Below are 25,688 nucleotides of genomic sequence, written 5' to 3'. Positions count from 1 at the left end.
GAATTACCACAAGAGTTCCAACATAATACAGTTAATTTGTGATCTCGGGTTAAAGTTGCTGTTTCATTGATTGGAGCTGAAATATTATGTTTATGTTTATGTTTATTGAGTTTATATAGAATTTTAATCCAAAGCGCTTTACAGAGTAACAACAAGATACAGTATTGAGTCCCTTAGGGACAGGGCCAGCCACCTCCAACTCATTTCCTTATTTGAAATGTCAATTACTTCCTTTTGTTTTGGTTTCACAGCCACACTAAGTGAGGAAAAGGCTTCATTTTTGTTATTTCCGTCTGGATGTGAATAACCCTCCCCAAAAACCAAAATGTCAAAGCCCCTGCTGCTAAAATGGTCCAATTGTACCACACCTTTTTGATAGACCAATTTTGAGTGAAACACAACTGTAACATGTTCAAAACACATAGAATAGATATAGTCTATCCTCTTAATATCCGTAGAGGACAAAGTTCCAAGGGAGGGTATATCATTAAAGAGTTGCAAAGATCTTACCCTATTCATTGGGGGATGATTCCCACAATCAAATAGGCGAAACAACAAAATACTCAGGAAATCCATATAACATGTTTTCCTCCACGTAATGTGTCTTAGTTCCGTATCCAGATAGTTTTTGGGGAAGATGTTATTTATTCCCCCCAAGTTAGTTTTAGGTTGTGAGCAGCCAAAGGTAGAAAGTCTTGGAATTGGGGGAGGAGGAGGAGAAAAGGAATGAGGTATTTGTATTTGGACCTGTGGTTTCTGAGGAAGCCCAGGGAAAATGGGCCCTTCTGTGTTGGTACCCCCTGCCTCCACTAGTTCCATTTCTTTTATTTTGTCCTGTGGATCAATCAGAGGAACGCAAGGGATAGTAGATTGTTGAGCCTCCATTTTAGCAGTATCCACCGCTGCACTCCCTGCCTTTAATATATCCGCCGCAGTCGAGCGAATGAGCAATTCTAATTGTCGGTCTGTGGATAATCATTTTTCACGATTGATCCCAGTTTGTTTTCCTGGAGATGTCTTATCTGATGTCAAATCCAGTATCACTGGGAGGCCCACTTTCTCAGCCGGGGCCTGGTTCAAATTAGGTGCAAACAGGCTTTCCCCCAAGGTTATCTCCTTTAAGAGGGTTAGGTCGGGCACATTCAGGTAAAGGGAGAGAGATTGGTCCGGGGGCAAAGTGGTCAATTTTGCATTCTTTAACAACTTGGCCTTTGAAAATAGGCCGTAATTTTCTCTCTGTTCCCTGGACTTTGATATTTTTTTCTTAGTCTGTGACGTTAACCTAATAGGTGCGTTAGTCTGTTCCTTTTCTTTAGATACTAAGGCAGTCTCTGGCGTTATCGTTTTATGATGCATTGCCTCAGAAAGAGTATTTGTCAGAATAGAGTAGGCTCCAATGCTTGAGTTTACTTGTGTAATCCTCTCTACCACTTCCTTTTCTTCTGTGGGATGCATTTGGTCCTTTTCTTCCCTAATAAAGTTTTGCCAGGTATATTTAGAGACCTTGTTTCTACGATTACATAAAGAAAGTAGTAATAAAAAATAAAAAAAATGTGTTTTTTTTGTTGCTCTACGATAGGTTTTTTGAAAGTGACTGCAGTGCGGGTAATGGTGAAGCTTGTATAGAATTGGGCAGTGAGTCAGGAGCCTTTTGCTTCTCCTCTGGGTTGTGGTCAGCCCTCTGAACCGCTTACCCAATTGATTGGCAAGTTTTCTCGGAAGAGATTCCAGGATATCTAACCCCACTTCTGATGATGCTACAATACGTTCCATCAAAATTCTCATTTCAAAGTAGCATGTTGAATGAGCTTTTAATTCTAGCAGAATTGAGGAGAGTGTGCCTGCAAGGGTAGCTGTCTGCAGAAAATTCTGTTGGCTTGGTTGGCTTTGAGGGTCATGTGGATGCTAAAACAGATCCATTAGCGCGGGATCTGCTGAGAAAAAATCCAGCTGAGTATCCAGAAAGGACTCATCTGATGCCACAGGAGTATTTTTTTCGGATTGAGTGGCAAAAAGACATGAACTAGATGTGTCTTCCTGCTGAATCCGCGGTTGCTCATGCGTGGAGAGCATAGAGGAGTGGGCTAGATCTGCTGACTCCAGGATTAATGAGTCACTAGGTTCAGGAGGAGAAGGGGCAGAGGCATTTTCATAACCATTCGCATCGTATTTTTTTACGGGGGTAAATACGAGGGGCGCGGATAATATATCCTCGCAAAGCTGCGCCCCCTGATTCATAGAACTTCTTTTAGCTGGACCTGCTGAGATTGGGTGCATATATACATATTCTATACTAGCCCGCCTTCTAGATATTTCTCCACTTTTAGATTTCCTGCAGATATTTAGAAAATCAATTACCTCTATGTAGTTTTGCAGTGATAAAAAAAAAAGAAGAAGAAGGGTCCTCTGCCCCCGGCACCATGTCTAACAGGCGTAACAGGCAAGCACTTCTGGCAGGCACTTCCATTTGGGCACACGCGCGTGAGCCAGATGTTTTATGGGCCAAACTTTGCACGAGATAGGGACGTGGCCCTGCAATAAAGAGGAGAGGAACGGCCGTTACACCACCTAAAGAGGCTGTTACCCTTAGTAATAGAGAAACTTTGTATACAATATATGCCACACCCAGTAGTCCAATGGAAACAGTTCTCCAGTTCAGCAAATGATGCATCCAAACACAGCATTCACAGCATTCCCCAGGCATAACAGGTAGGCACTATTGGCGGGCACTTCCGCTCGGGCGCGCGCAACGGCGTGGATATTTTTTTTGGGCCAAACTTTGCACAAGATAGGGGCGTGGCCCCAGTAGTCCAATGGAAAAATTCATAGCGTTCCCCAGGCATAACAGGCAGGCACTTCTGGCGGGCACTTATCAAACACTTAAAAGTAGCCTGGGCAATGGAAAACAGTCCTATGTTATGCAATTTTTTTGGCTCGCATATAGTGCACTGCGGCCATTTTGATGGTCAAATGATGATTTGGAATCTGCAGAAAATGGGTTGGGTTTGGTTAATAAGATCAGAGGGAGCAGTGCGAGGTAACTTTGCCGCTGTGTTGTTGCACACAGATCGACCGGAACCAGGCTCTATATCCTTGTGTGTTTCCGGGTGAGTTGTGGTGAGGACATCTGAGGTATGTGAACCCAAAAGGGAGTGCCATATTTAGGTTGGCATTCCATTCAGTTTTCTATTAACGAGCCCTACCCTCATAGTGAGGATGGGTTGATGTTTTCTGGTGGACTGTGTGGGGTAATCTGGTGAGAGAGGTGTAGAGTTTGGGTGGTGTTGGTGTGTGCAGTGGGAGGAGGCACAAACTGGTATTCACCTTCATTGTGTGAGTGGCTATTCGATTTGTGTAGAATAAGGTGCTGTGTAGATTGGTGAGCAGGTTAGTGAGGGACACAACCAATCAAGAAGCTGCATAGAGCAAGGCATCACATGATGAAGCCAGGCATGCCAAGGCATAACAGTCATAGCAAAGCAATAAAAGGCATATCAAGGCCTGTAAACTGTAACAAGGTACAACTTGTCCATCTCCTCACACTCCTACCACTGACCTCTGACTATATCTCCCATTTTCACTTCTCGATCTGCCTGCCATTGTTAAACACCCCCTCTCTCTCACACACAACCTCTCTCTCTCCCCACCGCTCAAAGAGATACATTATTGCAAAGCATAGATAAGAAGGATCAAGGAATAGTAGTTGAGGGGAGGATGCGGACCTCAGTTTCCCCTTATTAATGTAAGTGAAGTGCTGAGGGTTCTGGGAGTCATTAACCGGTTCAAAGAAAGAGCTGTATGAGATATGAGAACCTCAGCACTCCTTTTCTCTTATTTATTATGTTGGTTGGCAGGCCGAGAACTGTCTTAAACCTCACCCCAGCTTGCTCAGATGATGCCCCTAGAGGGGCCCGTTGGGAGTTATACCAATCAGAAAAGGAAAAGCATCCATCAGGTGTGCATCAGGTGAACAGTGCGGGGGCATTTACTGCTTTGTCTCCAGAAGGCCTCAAACCCCACTCACACAGCACATGCAGCCACAGGACAAAGAGGAACCCCCGATCTGGAGTTGTGGAAGACGTCAAAATGCACAGCGATAGGGATGAGCTGACAAGGCCTGTCTATCTACAGTAAAAAGAGTTGAAAATGCTTGGACACATGAGCTGCCTCGAAAATTGACTTCCAGATAAATGCAAAGGATGACCCTGCCAAGAGAGGAGGGGGACTCCTCACAAAATGTGGTGGGACGCCAACTAGGGTATTCATCAGAGCCAGTCCTGCCCCAGAGGTGTGGTGTGGGCATTGGGTGGGCCCCAGATCCTGTCCCTTCTACCTTTTCCTATGCATGTTTAAAATGAGAACCAATGTCTATCCCCCCATGCCTGTACTGCGGAATGCTGGGCAGCTTACCTCTTGTACAGCAGTACTTCAAGTGCCAGCATGCTAAGCAGTGGGCAATACAGCGAGCAACTGGACTGTGAAATAGATCTGCAGGAGCAGCCAGGACTCAGAGGTACTAGCTCGGCATAGGAAAAGAGAAAAGCCACTATTCAATACAGACTAGCAAAAGAGGAATTTCTCCAGATTTAGCGAGTATGTGTCACACTCCACTCAGCTTATCAGCGAGTTCAACCCTCTACCCACAAAGACAACATGGTAACCTGTTACGGAGCCATGGAGAAGTCCCTTTCCAATTCGGCATCCAAAACCTGCTGGACAGCCCTCATACGAACTGAGACAATAAAGTCAATTCACGGTGCAGTGGAATTCCACTGCTTGTAACCGGGGGACTGGCACACGAGAAAGGGGTGGGACATGAGACCCGTTTTGCATGCTTGCTCACATGTAACACGTCCCCTGTGGAAATGAAAGACAGTAGTTGGCCTGCAGAAGCAGGTGACTGGCAGATAAAAATGGCTCATTAAACAGGAGGGTGTTGGTGTTTTGGGTGAGGTCAAGTGAGGAGAAGGAGGAGCAAGAGACCCGGACTGAGGAAGGGTGGTGTAGAGGAGCATGGATGAGAATTGCAGAAGGGGTGACCAAGGTGAAGTATTGGTTGGTGAGAGAAAGTAGTACTTTGGTTTGAGTATGCATGCAAGATGTCTGAGTGAGGATAATAGAAGAATAGGGAGTTAATGGAAAGGCGACTGAGCTAGTAAAAAGAGAGTGATTGTGGATGAAGGTGTTGGTGTATTGTCGCGTAGTGTGGGAAGGGGAGAGTAATAGCAGTGAGGAGAGGGGTCTAGTAGTATGGAGAGGGGAGAATAGTATTAGTGAGGAGATGAGAGAGTAGTAGTGGTGTGGAGGAGGGTGAGAGAGAGTAGTAGAAAGTAAGATCGAGGGTGGAGGTAGGTAGTAGAGAGAGAAGAACATCAGAGGATTATAGGCAAAATTGTGAGGGGAGAGAGAGGAGAGACTCTGGGTGGAGTAATAGGGGGGAGAGTAAGGGAATAGACAGAGAGATCTCAGGAGTGTAGAAGAGCGTGGAAGGAAAGGACCAAGCTGGTCCTGACGGTCTGTAAGTCACTAATGTTACATTGCCATGTATCAGGGAACGTAGGTCAGGGCCACCTAGATTGCTCCCTGAGGGAGACAAAGAGAGAATGCGTTTGCCGTCTGCTATCACTACCCGGTAAAACAGAACCTTAGAAAGTAGGGGTTACTGATCATTTAAGACCACCGTAGTGTTTAGGGATGCCCAGGCAAGGGAGTGAATGGCCCGCACTAGACGAGAGAGAGGGCCGCCCTTAGTGTGCCCATTCCAAATCTTCAAATGAAAACCCTTTAACTGTCTTCGAGAGTTGGCGTGTTCTTGAGGCCATCTGTGACAGAAAGAAGATTAAAGTTGTATGTTAGTTACACAACAAGGTTGCAAACATCACAAAATGTCGGATATTCGTTATTTGACCATGGCAGAATTCTTTGCGGTGGAATTTACTGCGGTCAATTTTTCTACAAATACAATTTTGCTGTGGTAAAATCCAACAAAACCTTGACCACCACGTCCCCCCATTTACCTTTTGATTCTCTGCTTCCTTCTGACCCTGAGGCGTCAGTTCCGTCCCTCTTACGCGGGTTGGATAGGACGCTGCAGGGTCTGCTTTTCTTCTTTTGTTTTCCCGTCCCCCACCTCCAGTCCACAGGAAGCAGCAGACATCCGCACCCCCGCCAACGCCAAAGGCAATCCACTAGCAAACATGGGGAGCGGGGAACACCCCCGCAACCCTTGATCCCCATGTTCTGTATTGATTACCAAATTTGTTCGAATTTAATCGATCAAATGGTACTGGCCGAATTCGGCCAAATTTATCATACGATCAATTCAAACAATTTGGATACTACCAAAATGTCACAGATGTAATAAGGCTGTTGCAAGCATCATCCTTTTCTGGGTCTGCATCAGTGATTCCCTCCATTGTCTTCTTTGTTGGGTTCTCCTTTAGGCACACAGATATCAAACATTAATGCCTTCAACCTCTGCTGACTGCATAGGAAAGTATAGGGTTTTACAGGTGTTTTAAAATATTGAGCAATACAAGCAGTGCACTTTTGCTGTTTGTGGAATGTGGATGCAATGTCAATCACGATGCCAGAAACCAATCGAAAAGCAAAGTCAGAAGATAATGGACCAATTTAAAGCACGTTTTACTCTATTGGGCATCACTCTTTATGTCTATGGTAATACAGCATGGCTAGTGGCAGACATAAACAAGGATTGGAAAAGCCAAGAGGTCTTGCTTGGTTTAATAGTATGTTTTGTGCACATAGATAAATGTTAATTGGTGGAGAGTGGATGGGCTCATATGGATGTCACCCACTGACAAGACAAAAGCAAGTGCTTAACAGGGTGACAAGTTTACAGTAGGTGGCATCCCCTGGGAAAATGGTGATGGTAAGGGAGGGTACTTAGCAGCAAGGCAAATGTATGTAATGTCACTAACTGACAAGACTATGGTAACTGAGGTTATCAGTTAAGGCTAAAGAAGTCGGCTAAATCAGGCGTGAGGAGCTTTCTAGGCTCGTGACATTGTAGAGCTAAGCTATTAGCGGCATGGCTACCCCCTTACCGGGTACCGGGTTCGGGTTACTTGAATGAGGAATTACCAGGCCATTCCCACCTTGGAGGACCCAGTAATTCCTCATTCAAGGAACCCATCCCCCAAATGGCATTATTTGAACTGCCAAAACCGCTTGTCCCAGATGAACGCTAGTTAGGTCTGGAAACTTTCTTGGACGGATATCAGGTTGATCCTTGTTAACCAGTCCCTTTCTCTTAAGGTGTCCCTCAGCTGATGAATACCTTCCAACTTGAAGTGGGGGTATACTACCCAGCCGTTCAATTCCTTCAAGTTTATAACTGGTCTCACTTTCTCTTTTCTGTGAACAAGGAACATTTTGCTTATGCATCTTGGAGTCGCTGTGCATAGCTCGATAGCCACTTTTTGTTCAAGCTGTCTCAGCTTGTTGCGCAGGCTCTCCCTCTCTGCTTGCACCATATGTATTGCTTGTGGGATGCTCGCTTGTTTTGGCTCTTGAATAAATACTAATTGCAGCCCTCTGGCTGTCTGCAGCACCCAAGCATCGCTGGTAAGCACGCCAGTTCTGCCAGAATTGTAACATTCTCTCTCCCACTGGTGGATATATAAAGGGTCTCACCTGTGGTAGGGTCTTGCACTCTTCCTGTGCCTTTGCTCCTGCAACCTCTGGGAAATCGTCCTCTGGAGGGGAAGAAGGATTCTTGTTGTTTGTTCTCCCAGTATTGGGCTCTGTTGTTCTGATGTCTCCTCGCTGCTTGGAAACGACCGGCTGCTCGATCTCTGTAGTGGCCGGTCGCGGCAAAAACTCTGTTAAGGAAGATTTTCCTAATAGGGGTTTGTGCTTTTGCGAGGGAGGAGTATGTCCCTAACGAACCTCCCCATTTCCTTGCCGAAGGTCTCACCGAAGAGGAGGACATGCGCTGCCTCGCCTGCTTCGTAAGTGGTTAGGTCACTCAGTTTTGCATCTATTTTCAGCAGGAGTCCTCACCTTCTCTCTGATGCTATTGCGCAGTTTGCGTTACTGAGCAGGCATACTGCTCTCTGCGCCCACGTCGCTAACGTGTCTGCGTCTACCTGTTCTCCGGTGTCTTTGGCTCAACCCGCTAGGTCCATGCTCTTTTCTAATGGGCCTGTGAGGTCTAGCATCTTCTCTTGACAACTTATGCAAGATCTGTCCATACCTTTGTGAGGGTCTTTAGCTGTCTTGGGTACGAATGCTAGCATTTTGGGATCTTGTTTGGGTGCATCCGCCACCTTTCCCAGCAGGTCTGGGCGCAGGCATTCCGCCTTCATGCACTGCCTTGTGTCTTTGTCTAGCACCTCCCTAAGTCTCTGTGTCATGTATTTGGACACTCTGGGGGACGGCTGCCAGTCTGATGATCTGGGGTTTCTGTTATTCTCTGGGTTAAACATGTCTGTTATCTCTTCTCCGTCACCCTCCTGCTGTTTCTCTTTACGGGATCTTTTAGGTCCTAGTGGGTTTTGCCCAATATTCTTCCAGTTTGCTCTCTTCATCTTGTGAAAAAAATGTGTCTTCTGGAGACCCTTCTTCGGAGTCTAAGTCCACTTCTCCCATATTGTCTTCTCCTGGGGCTGGGCCATGAGGCTTGGCACCGCTGATTTCTGTAGATAAACCATTCCTGAGCTTTCTGAAAACATCAGCAGTCTCCTGTAGTTGCAACCCGGGGGGTCAGTAGAGGCCTTCTTCTTACGGGTCTTTTTACTTCCCTGAAGACCTCTCTCTGCGGTCTTGGTGGACGTGCTTTTATTCCATTCAGTACTTTTATGTGTATTGCTTGGAATGGACTCTAGTGTAGCCAGTCTTTCTTGTAAGGGCTTCACCCCTTACGCCACTGCATCTGCCAACAAGCTTCCTAGCACCTCTGTGAAGCTGTATGCCAGGTCGTGTGCCTGCTCTTCCTTGCTCCATTCATACTCTGACATTCTCTTAATGTCTGGGTGCTCTGTGCCAATACCTGAACCAGCAGGCTGAAATGCACGTACACTGCTGTGTTGTTATAGATGCTCCTCTTTATTATTATTATTATTTGTTTTTTGTTTTATGTGGCGAGCACCTTTCTTCCTCACTGTGTTATCAGAGTTGCATCCTGTGTGTTGCCTTTGGCTGCATATTCTTGCTTTCCTTTGAGCTGCACATGTATATTTATGTGTCTTGCTCTCTGTCTGCACACTTCAGCTGTGTTGTTTCAGCGTTATTCTGCTGTTTATGCTCTTAATTATTTATTCTTCCATTTACTGCTGTGCCCGGGTACTTTGAGTGATCTAGGAGATTATTGCAAGACGCTGCGTCGCTCTGGCTCCACTCTCGCGAGGAAGGGGGCTGTCGTGCTCCTTCTGTCCTCGCGGACGGTGGAACGGGCCCTCGGTTCTGTCAGTGATGTGACACGGACCCTGGTCTACCTCCGCTGTCTTCCTGTCTCTGGCACGAGCTGTGCTGATACCCAGCAGCACTACCCAACTACTGTGCCATGCCTGTCTTCGCTCTGCCATCTGACGGCCAGGTAAGGGAATGCCTAATTTCTCCTTATAAAAGAATGCACGCATTGCGTTCTATAGTTAAATATGACATAAAAACCACATATGTACTTGCTACTGCACTCCTTAGCGCTATGTTGTTAAACTAGCATAGAAATCCTACATTATATGAATATTACGTCGCTCTGCTGCAAAAGTGTACTTATCTTGCCGAAGAGCAGGAAAAGAAGAGGAGGAGTGAAGGACAGGAAGTGACATATAGACAAGGCATGAATACCAAGGACTACAGAAGCAGTGAGAACAGAGGGAAATGTAGTTCAAGAACAGTAAACAGAAAGTAAAAAAGAGAAAATGTGTGGTGGATGTCATTTTCAGTTATTTTTGTCATTTGTGTTGAAACTGCTGAAGAGTAGTGATTAAAGAAGTTGAAGCATAATGCTCGCCTCTGGTCTTGACATAGAATCTTGTTTTGCGGGGATGGTTTAGTGACTCCAAGTCACCAGTGTATTGAAAATGTAGCAGTACAAAAAATGAAGTGACCTCCTGAAATAGTCCATAAGTCAAATTCTAGCAGCGAATCACGAAACCACAGAAGACCAACTGATGGAATATTTACATTGAACTGCCCGATACAGGCTTAGACTGGGGCATACAATTGTCTCGGGCACCAATGAAAAAGTGTCCCACATTTGCAAATGGCAATTCACTCCTTTTGTGACAGACTGTTTGAGTAATACTCAGCTGGGAGGCTTTTGATAAAATTTGATGCGAATTGTGCATCATAAAGTAACACTGGTCAAAAATACCAGCTGCAGGATGAAGTCACTTATCAAAGTAGCCCACATGGGCCAAAAAGTGGCCCACTTTGACCAACAAACTGTCCCACTCTATCATTTTGTGTTTTTGGTTCAGGCATTGCCATATTGCCATATAGGATAATCCGAGCCTGGCCCAATATAGCTTGTTTTTAAGCAGTTGATAAACACAAGTATCTGAATGGAGAGAGTTAAGATAATGCGATTATGTGTGTGCTATTCTCGCACTGAATCCATCGTTGCTCTCATGATCCCCAATCCACCTGTTGTGGAAGAACCCTGTGCTAAGGCAGAACTCCCTTTCTGCATGCCGTGGTTTATTTATAGGTCTGTTTTGGACAGCTGTGCTCAGAATTCCACATCCAATGTTATTAAGAGTCATACCAAAAGTAAAGGGCTGTGTAGAAGAACACACATAAACCAAGAAAGGGGATAAAGCGAAAATGCCCGGAGCAAAGTTCCATTGGAGGATATGGTCCCAATTCTGCAAACATACACAGGTCTTTAACAAAATGGGGCTGTAACCTAATGTTGTGCTGTCACAGCAGAGTTACCAGCTATTATAATAGTCCTTTTTGCCACCTCTCCAAGTTACCCCCCCTCCACCATTGGCCTAAGTACCCCTGACTGAATAAACTAAAGCAGGACCCCACTATTCAACTCTGTGCAGGAAAGACCACTATGTACCTACCGACCCTTGTTTCCCAGTTCCACCTAAGGAATGGTGATGAACACATGTCCTCGTTGGTCCTAGAACCCTGTTCTGACCCCGGCCCCAAAGCATTGGATGTGTGCACAATCCCTGCCCGTGACCACTCTAGTATTCCTGGATGATTGTAAATAAATGATTCAACACATTTTTGTGATAGCTTGTCTTAGTTTATTTAGCTGTGTCATTAGTGATGGCATCTTAAGCTATGCAAGAGTATTCACAATGTTCTAACACCATGGGCGTAGTGCATGTCAGGCTCAGGTACAGACCACAGGCACAGAAGACTCCCTTCACTCGCTTACTTCTGTGTGCACTGCCATCCAGTCTTACGCTTTCTCTTGCTTCCTGATATCGCTGGAACACTTGCAAACTAAGTTCGGGGCCCACCCAAGACCAGGATAACACACCCACTCTGCAGGGGCTATACCTATAATCAGTCCCTGACAAATGGCTTCCCCATGGCTTCTGTCAGACCTCAGGAAGAGACAGCTCCACACTGCAGCAGCTCCCACCGGCTCGAGAATCTGGATAAACCATAGATTTAGGCACAACCACAAACCAACACCCTAATCCCATCAGTCAACCAGTGCCCTTTACATTAGCAAACGTGGGCAGAGCAAGGAGCACCTCAATAAATGTGTGCAGTCATGATAGAACCACATCATAGCTCATTCAGAGTGCACTGACAACTTGGAAGCCCTCAACTTGACGCAAATAATATATCTTCCTGCTCACACAGCAGGACACACCCTCAACACATTTCTCAGCTCTACTAACCTAAGCGCTACCCTGCTTTCCCTCTCACTAATCTGGACAGATCACTTTGCAATCTTCTTCTCCATCCTGGCCACTTCCCCCTCCCCCTCCCCTCAACCAGCCTCCACTCTTCAGCCTCTCCCTCCCCTGTCCCTCTCTGGAATAAAGTCACTATAACACCCAATCTGGCCAATTCCCTCCTAATCTCACTCCCAGCTCTCTGACTCCATGGAGGACCTCCCCGGATTGATCTTTTTGATCTTTGGTTCTCCAGTGCCCTCGTCCCGCTAACTCCGACGAGACTTAACCCTCAGAGACCCTCTCTCGACTTCCTCCTTCCCTCCAACTACCGCCCTATTTCAAGCACCCACCTCATTGCCAAACTCTTAGACCTCTCAGTTTACAAGCAGCTCTGCCTCTTCACAGAAACCAACGACCTTCTTGACCCAGCCCAATGTGGCTTCAGACCCCTTTGAGGGACTGCATCCTCTCACATGTCCATTTGGGATGATTTAAAAAGAACAGCAGACTCGGAAGGATGCACTGCCCCCATCCTCCTCAACCTATCTGCTGCCTTTGACACCATTGACCATGCCATGCTCTCGGACAGGCTCTTCTCTTTAGGCATCAGAGACTCTGCTCTAAAATGAATCCCCTCCTTGCCATCCAACCATTCGCAAATCATGCTCCCCCCGTTCTCCTCCCCCTCTCATCCTGTTCCAAAAGGGGTTGCGCAGGGAGCCTCCCTGTTACCTCTCCTCTTCAATCTCTACCTTAGTCCACTCCAGGCACTGATCCGCTAACATAACCTTATCTCTTATAACTATGCAGATGACACCCAGGTCATCCTCAAGATGCCAAAGATGCCAGCCTCTCCACGCCCCAACCTCTCCTCTTGCCTTTCTGCAATGGATGATGGCCAACACCTCCTCCTCAAACCTTGAAAAACTGAAATCCTAATATGCGGCAAAACCTCTCTCCGCCCTCAACCGATCCCCTGGCCACACTCCCTGGGAGACCCTCCTGCAGCATACACATCTGTAGAACATCTTGGATGCACATTGAATTCAGACCTATCACTCTCCCACCACATCATTACCGTGTCTAGAACCTTCCACTTCCACCTATGCATCCTCAGGTGAATATTCCCTTATCTCTCTTAGCCATACTGAGTCTCAGCAATCATTGCCATCATCCTCTCGCGCTTAGACTATGCTGACTCCCTTTACCTAGGTGCTCCTGCATACCTGTTTAAGAACCTCCAAAGAATTCAAAACTCCACCGGCAGACTCCTCCTTGCTCTCTCACCCAGAGAACGCATTACCCCTAATTCAGAGTACTACACTGGCTCTCTATCAGCCGATGGGTGACCTTTAAAGCCATGTGCATCACTCACCGTGCCCTCCATAATACTGCACAAAAATTCCTCCAGGACAAGCTCACATGCTACCATCCCACCAGATACCTCAGATCTGGCTCTGCACTCCTCCTCATACTCCCCCCTAACAACTCTACACCACAATGGGAGGATGCGCCTACTCCGTCCAAGCTCAAGCTCCATCTGGACCTCCCTTCCACTTCACATCTGCCATAATGAAAACTATCTCTTCTTCAGAAAGGCCCTGAAAACCTTTCTATTCCCTACGGAAACCTGAATTTCTTTTCTTCTCTAATGTCATCTCTACCATCACAGCATCATACTCCTCCATCACAGTATCATTCGTATTACAAATATTTCCCACTGCAAAGTAAAGTATGTCACAGAACAGCTGGGTCACCTCAGAGTCTCTTGGCAAAACCGAATGCAATGCGCCATCAAGATACATGATCACACACTACTATGTGGATGCTGGCTGTTGTCGCGGTAGCCCGCCCTCGTGCACTCATAACCAAGTCCTACACAATGTACACAAATACTCAATGCACAACAGCCATCAGACTACAAATATGACCTACAACTAATCTTAGACTAGCAGGACACACAACAAATCCCTGGCAGCAAATGCAGTTTACACCGCATCAGATGTAGGTCAGGGTAGTCACATGGCAAATCTCTTTCCCTCTCTAATTCAGTGACCCCTCCCAGCGCATTCCATATATATGGCCATCCAGGAATGCTTGGTGGAGTGCGACCAGCCCACTTGGCTCCCTTTTGTCATCTACAGGTGCACCTGCATCCTGTATATAACTCCTGACAATTTGAGGGTAACCTACCTACTAAGTATAGAAAGGTAGTAGGATAGCCTGGCCATTGCGTGAAAGAAGTATTGGGATATTTGTTTAAAGCACTCAGCCTTAATCTCGCACCAAGAAGAGCCATGACATTAGCCGGTCTTGCTCTTGTAAGATTTAAGGGGACTGCTGATAAAATGCACTTGCTATTGGAATCATAAGATTCAGGATGATGGCCTGTCTGTTGCGCCTAAAAGTTGAAATAGATCGGCCATTCTATTGCACCTAGAGATAACACTGCCATTAAACAGATGATCCTTATCACACAGCTACTTCAAGGACAAGGCTAGTCCAAGCCTCAAGTTACTTATGCTCGCACCACTTCAATGGACTACTGCCGCAGGCACCGGCTACCCACCTACATGCACCAGAAGGCAGCGACAACCTATGACATGAGTTCGGTCTAGCTGGACAGATAATGTTCCACCACACTTAAACACAGTGAACAACACCTCTGCCATCAGAATGCAGTGACGACCTACGGCAAAATTCCGGTCTAGCTGGACACATAACAATTCTCTTGTCACAGCTCATAATCCTCTCCAATTAGCACCCATCCACGTGCCTGACCTCATGGGTAGCTTAATGGAGCTTGGCCAGCCCACCTAACTCCTTATTTTAGACAAAAGCACACGCATTCTAAGTCTTCAGTCAACTTTCCCATACCTTGGACTCCAAGGGTGTTCTCACCACAAGCGCTTTGAGGCTATATTAATGGGATAAAGGCGCTATATAAATGACTATTACTACTGCTGCTACTACATCCATCATACACTGTTTGTAATAGAACCACTATAACCCAACAGACAAGGTGCATGTTTTCATCCCCTGTGTTGAAAGGATTGTGAAACTTGATGGTGGCACACTGTTCTCCATCACAAATGCATTAACCTACTGAGCTCTCTTACTGGCCACTTTACTACAATGAACTTAGTTCAGAATGACTGCAAAGCAGCATCTGATCATCATTTTCAATAACAGAGCAAGATAAACACATACATAGAAGAACCATAACCAAAGTGTACAGTTGTATAGCAAATGGGAGAATTTTAATTGCAGCAGCACTTATTGGCCCGTCATGTGGCCCTTCGGAAAAAATAGGAAAATAAGCCGGACATGGACCACAGCATGACACTTCATAATTAATATATGTGCTTTATTTACTTGTAACATAACAGAAATATGTACAAGCTAGTATTTGCAAACATAGCACACTGCTAAGAGACATGATGAACATACTTCTTTTGAACATGGAACAGAGGTCTCATTACTATGCACAAGAATTTCTCTATGTGAAAAAACACGCAGAGACCATAATGATGGCAAAAAACAAGCAAAAATTGCAAAACGCAGCACTCTACCAAGCAATATAGAAACAAAACAAGCCCTTTAAAGCAACATTCACGGAGTCTCCCACGAATTTAAACAGCTTCACTGGCTGTTATGCTAATATTTATTTTGTTCTAGGTTTATAAATACAAACTATTCCAGCCGACCTCATATAAAAAACCGAGACAACATAAAATTGCCTTATATTTACAGAAAGATCATTACCTTTAAATCCCCATCATATGTTATGCTATGCAATTTTTGTTCTGCGCCCATCACCACCGTAGTGGTCTTATGGTGCCTATCCTTGTCCGAAAGGTGGCATATTGTGACCCTGCCAAGGTGTCGCCAGGTGTTCCCTTCCTTTCTTTGGAAAGGAAGGGAATGTCTGGGGAGGAGATGATAGGGAAGAGAAACTAGACAACAAAAGGAGCAAGAACAGAGATATTCAAATAGTAAAAAAACAAAAAAAACAATCTAAAACAGATCCTATTAATCGATGCATAATTCAAAAGTGCCATCCCCGGCCTGACAGTGCTTATCTCATAAGCCATAAAAACAGGCTTTAGTAACACTCGTCTTACTATATATAACAAGGGACAAATACGAATAACATACTTTTAGCTCTTTGAAGCCCCTTTTACACAAAATGCATAACCTATGTTGCAAGAAGCGTATTAAAGGGGCACCTTGCCGGAATCAATGGAACAGGCACTCATACTTGCTCTTTTAAAACCCGGCAAAGACCACACATTGTGTGAATCCTATTGTCCCATAGCACTGATTAATCACGACACAAAAATACTGACTGCGATCCTCGCAGATCACTTATAAAGAGTGATCACCACACTGATTCACCCAGACCAAACGGGCTATGTACCGGGAAGGTCCACAACGGCCAACTTAAGATGCCTGCAGGCGGTCATAGCAGAAACAAGCACCCGATCCAATAACTGTGCAGTGGCAGCCTTGGACGCCATAAAGGCCTTGGATTCCGTCAAATGGGAGTGGATGTTTGCTACACTAGAACACTAAGGGATAGGCTGGGGGTTCATGAGATAGATCCGTATGCTGTACGCAACACCGACAGCCAGAGTGTGAACGGGAAAATACATCTTCGACCCCTTCCAGATCTTCCGAGGTACTAAACAGGGTTGCCCACTCTCACCGCTTTTGTACACCTTAGCGCTAGAGCCCCTAGTTATATACATGAGGGACATGTTCAGTGACACAGGACTGCTCGTTAATGGATTCACACATGTCATATCCCTCTACGCAGACGACATCCTCCTATTCATACAAAATCTAGAAGATCCCCTTGGATCATATGTAGAGATGCTGGATAACTTCGCGCACCTCTCAGGGATAGCTATTAGTAAGGCCAAGTCATGCCTATTCCCCATAGCAGGCTGGGCAGGGAACACAGCGGAACAACTCCCGTGTTTGGAACTGATGTGGAACACCGCACATTCCGCTACTTAGGTGTGAACATACATCACTCCTTAGAAGATACACATAAAGCCAATACACAGCAAGCCACACATAGCATAGACGCCTCCATCAAATTCTGGGAGAAGCTCCCCCTGTCAGTAGTGGGCCAAATATCCCTGATTAAGATGATCGTGTTGCCCAGACTGTTGTACCACTTTAGTAATGTTCCCTATCTCATTCCGAAAAAGTTATTTGCAGATCTCAACACTACACTAAGCAGCTTCATATGGGGCAGGGGAAGGAGAAGAGTGGCCATAGAAACACTCTGCAGGGAATACACTGAGGGAGGACTGAGACTACCTCACTTCGAACTATACTATCTGGCTGGACAGCTGCAGCATATAGCCAACTGGCTTGCAGGCACAGAAACAGTGGAACACGCCCTCGTAAGTGAAGCCGTGTGCCTGTACCTCTTAAAAGAGGCACTATGGATAGATGATGCAACACCCTTACGCACCCCCATGCTATTGCGTCTAGGAAAGCAAATATGGAAAAGAACGCTGAAGCTACTGAAGGTCAAGGAGCAGTACTCACCTCAGATACCACTTGCAGCATTACGAGAGAACATCTCCAACAGAGCAGAAGTCATTGGGAACCCCGTGGAATGATCACAATAGGAGACCTAGCACCGGAAGGGGAGATAAAAGAATTCCAAGAACTAGTAGAGTCTCACGACCTGCATAGTGGCCAATACTTAAATTATGCAAGGCTGGTCAAACAGCTGAACACTAGATGGCTGACCCCAGCAGAGCGGCAGACAGAAGACCCGACACTGGTACTCCTCTATGATGTAACAGAAGGGGGACAGATGGTATCTAGCATTTAGCAAATAATGGCGGAGGAACTCCTTAAAGATAAAAACAGGGGAAGACGAGACTGGGAGCGGGTGCTAGTGAAGGAAATAACAGACAAGGGGCCTCATTACGATCCTGGCGCTCCCGGGTTGAAGGGGGCCGGTACAGCACCGGTCCCCTTCAATCCGGGAGCGCCGATTACAAGCTTCCCATCGCGGGACCCGGATCGCACGCCTGGTAAAACCAGGCGTGCTTTCCGGGTCCCGCGAGGGGAACAGGGAGGCAATAACGGGAGAGATGTAATCTGCCCGTTATTACCTCCCTCCCCATTCCCATTGAGCCCTATGGGGGCTCAAATGGGAATGGGGAAGGGTTCCTGAATGGAGGACTTACCGGGTACTCCTATCTCGCAGTAACCCGGTAAGTCCCCATTGTAGGAACCCGGTAATGGAGCCCGGAACGGTGGAAGCTAATAGCGCCATTGACAAGGGGGGTCCTGGGAGTCTCTCTGCCAGCCATTAGTCCTGGTTACGAGAGACTTACCCAGAGTGTCTAGCTCACTATCTTTCACAGAGAAGAAATATCCCAAACATATCAGTCTTTGTCCTGCCCTGGGGCAGTCCAGCACCGAAATGCTAGGCAATTCTCCTCTGAACAAGAGTACCAACAGCATCCCCAGACACGTGTTTCAGTCTGGTTGGACCTCATCAGTAGGGAGGAGCTGTGCCGCTCTAAGAATAGTGAGCAAGGGGTCCACGTCTGGATTCCCCTAGTAACTTAGAGTGAGACCCAAAGTTACTTAAATATGCAAATTGACAAGGGGGTCCTGGGAGTCTCTCTGCCAGACATTAGTCCTGGTTACGAGAGACTTACCCAGAGTCTTTAGCTCACTATCTTTCACAGAGAAGAAATATCCCAAACATATCAGTCTTTGTCCTGCCCTGGGGCAGTCCAGCACCAAAATGCTAGGCAATTCTCCTCTGAACAAGAGTACCAACAGCATCCCCAGACACGTGTTTCGGTCTGGTTGGATCTCATCAGTAGGGAGGAGCTGTGCCTCTCTAAGAATAGTGAGCAAGGGGTCCACGTCTTCACCTCTTTGTTTTTGCTTTGTCACCCCGAGTGGGACGGGTATGCCCAGACGTGGGTCCCATGCCTGCTGGGCCTAGAGACCCAAGCTACTCCTCACTGATGAGGCCCAACAAGGCCGAAACATGTTTGGGGATGCTTGCTCGTGCAGAAGGGATGTGACCAAGCAGTTCGGGCTGGACTGCCCCTTCTGGGGTGGGGCCAAGCCTGATTTGCATATGGTCTTTCCCCTTCTGTAATGGCTTGGCAGGCGAAGAACGATGGTCTGGAGGGTTGCCCAGAGCAATGCCAGTGATTAAGATTCATTCTAAACCTTCCAGCCATCATCTCTCTGTTTTTGCTAATAGCTCCATGGCTACCGCCGTTCTCGTAATGAGGCCCTAGGATTGGGAAAAGGCAAAGCTCTATCCAAAAAATATATCAAGGAACGCCAGTCTAAAGCAGCTGCAATTCTACGTACTTCAGAGAACATATCTCACCCGAGAAAGAATAGCCCGCTTCCCAGGTGCCACCGCACAAACATGCCCGAAATGCGGAGAAGAAAATGCCAGTACTGGACATATGTTTTGGCTCTACCCGAAGGTGCGATCATATTGGGGGAAGATTGAGCAATGCCTGAGAGACAAGGGAATAAAAGGGAGAACATGGACTATGGAAGCCTGTCTACTAGGCATCTATAATTTCCAAATAACAACAAAACCCTGGCACAAATGATACATTTGGCATGGGTGCTAGCCAAGCGACGGATAGCAATGGGATGGAAGGCGGAAGAAGAACCGAGCATTGAGACAAGGACCTACAGAGGTGGACCATTGCAGAGACGGCGGTTTGGCAAGAGGCACTACGAACCGGAAGGTGAGAAAGTTCCATAGACATAATGACATGGAATCTGATACTACAGGACCTGTTTGTCTCTTCAGATGACAGACCCCCCTGAACTAGAACCCTCTGAGCACACTTGAACAGCATCGGAAGTGCAGGGCGTATGTGAAGCATCGCTGTCAGACATGTCCTAATCTTGAGGTCTTCATGGCGTGGAAAGTCCGGACAATTAATCACCTGTGACCGGTTTTATGTAGCATGTTAATGTTTAATCCAGGTTTATGTTGATGTTGGGTTAAGGGGGGGAGGCGGGTGGGATGGAATGAGGGATACAGAGGCATATTGCAATGTAATACATTTTGAGATTCATTAAACTTGGAAATTAATAAACACATTTTAAAAAAATGCATAATCTATATGTTTATTTATACCTTTCCATGTACTGTGATGATTTCTTTTCTTTCTTTTCTAGGTCACCCAGTTTGAAACGCAAATAAAATTACGCACTACGGGGTGTGTAGTTCTTCTATATACCCCTTTGCTACACCCGGATTTGCAGTGATTACAAGGCCTTCATACTTCACTATCTGACTGCAATAATCTAAGTCACTTCTAAAGCTAGAGGTTACCAGGGAGTCTTTTATAATTATTGTCAGCGCCAAGTTAGAAGTTGCTTCAGCTATTTACATTTTATTCAGTCCTAATTCCCTTAGTGCAAAATGTAATGATTCAATAAAGAAAAGCTGTTCCTTTTTTTGGCAAAGGAAGCAGTATACATTGTCCATCTCAAAGTGTTTGGGGACGAATCTATCATATCCCCATATATGTAGATACATTGTGACAAAACTTTCATGAAACTCCCTAGCAGAGCAAATTCTAATCTTCGGGAGTGGAGGGAAGAAGATTGATGTATCTTTAATAGACTTCTTCAGACTCTAAACTCAATTAATTCCAACATATGTAGGTTGAGAATTGCTAAACAAGTGCAGCCATGCAAGATTTCTGGAAGAAAGTTAGCATTGTAAACAGTGGTAAACTCGAGAGACTGCCATTCCACATGTAATAGAGTACTTTTCTAAGGCAGAGGTGACTATCCAAACACTTGTTAGCAGAATCGTCATGCAGGAATTACAGTGGAATTGAGAATCAGATTTTACAGATAGACAAATGTGAGTTCAGCATCCAATTGCTGTGTCTCTACATTCCACTTGAAGCTGCTGCATGTCTTGCGTTGCGAGAAAGACATTCATTTTGTTTTACTTACATTCATTTGGAAGCTATGTATCATACAATAATCAAGTAGACTGTTGGGTGTATGCTGTAACCCTGTGGGGGTCAAATCCATGCAGACAATGTCATCTACATAGAATAAGGAATGAGGCAGCAAACCAACCAACTTTGGAGGGAATGCTCTAGCTTTCCTTAAGAATGACGGCATATCAGAAATGTAAGGTATGAACCACTTAGATGCCAAAAAACAGCCTTACTTCAGGCTACTGTACGTATACATTCTGGACCTAGTCTGTCCTAATCCATCTAATTGAACCCATGTGTCCCTGTGGACCTCAGTAATCAACTGTAAAAGTGCACTGGCTCTTACAAAATGGAGGCTGCTACAAGAGAACGTTCAGCCGAATGCACTTGTGATACATGGGGGAGCAGCTGACTAACACCAGGGCACCTCCTTACTATGTATTTTCATCAGCTGTTACAGTGAGCAAAGCGTGCTCCATCCAGACACAAAAACGCTTCTTCTTGCACTTTCTTAATCACTGTAAAAAACAAATAATATGTTTGGTGAAAAGATGGGACTAGTTTCGAGTGTGCATGTGTCCTCATGTTGTTGCAAGAATGAAAGTCACATAACTGTGTTCACAAAACCCAGAGGGTACGTTTTAGAAGATGTGAACATAATGGCGAGCATTAAACCCTAATCTTTTCCAATGGTTTCATTTTCATTTTAGGCATGGCCATGCACTAACAGTGGCAGGAAACATAGCATTTGTGTTTGGAGGCTGTTCATCCAAAGGTTCCCTGCCGGTATGTAATGCATTTACAATTCATTATATCTTGATTTTATTTTATTTTATTTGATTTATACTTCTTTATTTAGACTTGTCAAGGGATAATGATTTATGGATTTTATTTTATATTTATTTAATTTATTTATTTAGACATTTGTAAAGCGCTCTAAGCCCTTAGGCATCAAGGCGCTGGTTACATAAAAGTATACAACATGAAGGCAAAGGCAGTACATCAAAGTTTGCTTGTTACAGGTAAGTTTGTCCACAATTAAGGTGGGGACAAGCTAGTGGTAAACTGTAGTTTTACGATCTTGACAAAAGAGCCACGTTAAAGCCCAGTGAGAAAGTTCTGATCTTAACGATGGTGGCAGGGCATTCCAGTTCTTAGCCACGATCACTGGTAAGGGTTCTATGTTCTTACATCCCCAAGTATTTTTTCATTGAGTTTTTTACAGAAAATGTTCAGCCAAAAAAACTCATCTAATTCTTTTAAAATATATTAGGTGTTTTTCCCTCAACTGCCCCTTCACTATTATCTAGTACCTATTCCCCACACCGTCCTACCCCTTAAATCCCCCTAACACTTGCATAATTTTCAATGAGTTTTTTTCAGCCGAATATTTTTGCCAAAAAATTCTGCTGAAAAATACCTGGCGATGTAACCATACCCTGGGAGGCTGATACCGCCTGATCTTTGAAGTTTGAATCTCGGGGTGGTAAGGTGTCACGTGTTGGAAGAGTGGGTAGGTCGGGGGGAGTGAGCGTTGGTAAACATTTGAGACAAATATTTGGAGGCGCTGTTGGAGATGCACTTGTGGGTGCTGGCTAGAGTTTTAAACAATATGCTATCACGGATGGGCAGCCAGTGCACATTTCTTCTGACTGCGGATATATTATCTTTTTTTGGAATGTTCAAGGGTGCTCCCAGCACATTGTTTTGAATAATTTGCAACTTAGTGATGTTACGAGTACAGTTGCCGGCAAATCGGGAATTGCAATAGTCGAGTCTGGATCCCATTAGTGCTCTTTCTAATGTGATGCAACTGTCAAAGGAGTGGAAGGGTCTGCAGGCATTTGTTTGGTAGAATAGGCTGCCGAAGAGGCAATTGCAATTACTTGCTTGGTTAGAGACAGATTGGAGTCCTCAAGGGTTTTGACTTCCTGAAAGACTGGGATAGTAATGCCATCAATAACAAACGATTTGTAGACTCCATCAACTTCATTCAACTGAGGTTGCGAGCCAACCAAGAGCAGCTCAGTCTTGTCATAAAGGCAGAGTGAGTGATGTGCCATCTATGCCTGAACGGTTTGATACACCTCACCTAAAGTGTTTGTGTAGGTTAGGTGGAGTAGTCCCCTGTGATGGGTAGCAGGATCTGGGTATCGTCTGCATAATTAGTGTAGGAGATACCCTGCGTGTCAAGAAGGTCGAAGAGTGGCTTTGTGAAGACATTGTAAGGCATAGGTGAGAAGCAGGAGCCCTGAAGGGACACCACAGATGACCAGGGTTGGCTGGGCTGTGGCAGAAGGGGAAAAAACTCTCATAGTTCTGTTAGAGAGGAAAGAAGAGATCTACGTAGTTGCCTCAGCTGAGAAGTTAGCTGCTGAGGAAAGGGGTTCGCAGAGAATTTAAAGGCCTCAGAGAGGTCAAGCAAAAGGAGGAGAGACATACTGCTAACCTCTTTGAATACATCCATTTGATTTTTGAAATCCAGAAGTGCTGATTCCGTGACATGTCGTGGACGGAATCCTGATTGGCGTAAACCCAAGATGTTATTAGATTCCAAATGTACCTGCATCTGAAGGTATGCTGCTCTATCCAGAATTTTGAGGAGGAAAGGGACAGTTGTAATGGAGCAGTAGTTGATAGGGATGTTTGGGTACCACATAGGTATTTATAGAAGGGGCAGGACACAAGCATCTTTTAAACTAGCTGGAACTGTGCTGGAGGAGAATGAAGAATTGATAAATGAGGCGATGAATGGTGCAAGTGCTTCTGTGCAGTCTTTGATGACTGAGACCTGGAAAATGTCCCCTTGACATATGGAGAGTTTGAGGCCTTTTATCATTTTTGTAACCTCCAGATCTGAGATAGGTTTGAAGACGAAAGGGTGACTGTTATGTTGGGACAGATGAGGATTCAGTACAGATGAGGCATCTGTTGTAATCAAATTGTTTTTCTTTGATAGGATCTTCTCTTGAAGAAAAGCTATTTCATCCTGTAGGGCAGTTTGTATATTTGTGCACCAAATGGCATCTTTTGAGCAGTTATTAGGTAGGAGAGCTGGAGTTTCCAGTTCCCATAGCATGGCGAAAAGCTCTCTGGTTAATGATTTGACTTTGTCAATTTGGGCATTATACGTGGAACTTTTTGCATTAATTATGGCCAATTTGCAGTCTTTTGCCAACGCAGTGAAGTGTGTTTTGTTACCGTCTGTAGGTTATTCCTCCATACACTTTCAGCTGTATGTTTATTTGTGTGGAGTATTTTTAGGGCTGGAGTAAACCAGTTATTGAGATGGCTCTGTGTTTTGGCTTTACTTGTCCCCAAAGGGTCTATGGGGTATAGAGCGCGTAGTGGGGAGAGATTATTGGTCTCGACCAGCAAGGTTGGGCTGCTAGAGGTGATTTGAGGGCCAGTGAGAGCATTTAAGAAAGGCAGGATATGTTCTGGGGTGATATTCCTGGAATTTCCGGTGAGCGTGGCAGGTAAAGAAATTGGTGTGGCATGTGGTTGATTCCCGGTGGAGATGCTGAAGAATATGATGTTGTGATCTGACCAGGACCATCATAATGTTGCAGTTATGTTCAGCCAATCTAGAATTCAGCCTTTGTTGTGTGCAGGACTCAGGATACAATGTATGAAGCCTAGGGCCTCGAAGGCGTTTGCCAAAGCCAAGGTGTTGGAGTCAATGCTGTCATTGTAGCCTAAATTAAGGTCACCCACAGGGATGATTCTAGAGGAAGGCTTAGCTTCAACTAATAAGAGGCGTGTACTGTCATCTTCAAAGGACAGACCAGGGACTGATGGTCGATAGATAAGGTGAAGGGTTTCAGTAGCTGTGTGTGATAGTGTCAGGTTTGTGGTCAGCAGTTCACCTGATTGGATGGTCACGTTATTGGCTTCTCTAATGCCTCTGTGGTCTTTAGCTATGATGGCCATCCACGCCCCCTCTTGTATCCAGTCTATTTTTCCGAAAGATTGAATAATTCTTAGGGGTTGGAAGGGAGAGTGTAGGGCCTGAGGTTGTGTACCAACAATACTCAAACCCCGGTGGTAGACATGGAGGCTGGGGAGATTTTACCCCCTGTAGATTCATCATATGAGCTTAACGCAGAGCCGGATCTATGGGATGACATAGAGGGTGATAATGCTTTTCTACCAAAATCTCCACAGACAAAACGTTGCAAGGGAGACAGCTCCTGTTCTAAGTAAATCGCAGGAACTGGGTCCCCCAACAATTGTAGCCCTGAATTTTGTGTAGAGCTCCCTGGTAAAGGTTTCCGAAAAATCTGAAGGAAGAAGTACAACAGCACTCAGGGATTCTACTTGAACTCACAAAGGAGATGGAGACAAATGACTCAAATATGGTTGCATTAAAACCTGCTGTAAATGAGTGAAAGAAAGAGTCATTGGCAATATTTGAATTGATATCTGGGAATGAAATGGAGAAATTGGATATTGTAAATGATCAATGGAAGGAGCTAAAAGAAGAACTGACAAGTATGAATTCTAGATTGGAGCAGGGTTTTAACCATCCTCCGCACGGAAGCTGTCCGAGGTGTTGACAATCACTGACAGAGGATATTTTGGGAAATGATTTGAATGATACACCTGTATCAGCCTCGGTAATGGAGGAATGTATATGATTGGCCCAACTAGTGAAGCAGGAAGAGATATCTAAAAGCATAGGTGAGGAAGTCATTGAGAATATTATATCGACTTCGAAGGAAAAAGGAGAGAAATGGATTAAGAAAACAAATGGCAAAACAAAAAAGCAGAGAAAAAGAATAGAGATAAAAAAAATATGCAGAGGAAAAATTGAATCAGACAAAACAAATTAAGAGAAATCGTAGTACAAATATTAATC

The 25,688-nt window shown here is 45.2% G+C and overlaps 1 protein-coding gene across 1 annotated transcript in view; it reads left to right on the top strand.

Annotated features, from left to right (window-relative positions):
* The window catches only part of LOC138510182 (kelch domain-containing protein 3-like), a 1,131,537-nt gene that overhangs the window by 60,576 nt on the left and 1,045,273 nt on the right, over positions 1-25,688 (top strand). Inside the window, exon 3 of the mRNA XM_069625668.1 lies at positions 21,538-21,613. Within this exon, the coding sequence (XP_069481769.1) occupies positions 21,538-21,613 (76 nt within the window). The remainder of the gene's footprint in view (positions 1-21,537; positions 21,614-25,688) is intronic.

Source organism: Ambystoma mexicanum, chromosome 6p, assembly GCF_040938575.1.
Source record: "Ambystoma mexicanum isolate Mex_15411 chromosome 6p, UKY_AmexF1_1, whole genome shotgun sequence".
NCBI classification, from domain to species: domain Eukaryota; kingdom Metazoa; phylum Chordata; class Amphibia; order Caudata; family Ambystomatidae; genus Ambystoma; species Ambystoma mexicanum.
The sequence above is the reverse complement of the archived record's forward strand: the minus strand, read 5'-3'. Positions and strand labels throughout refer to the sequence as shown.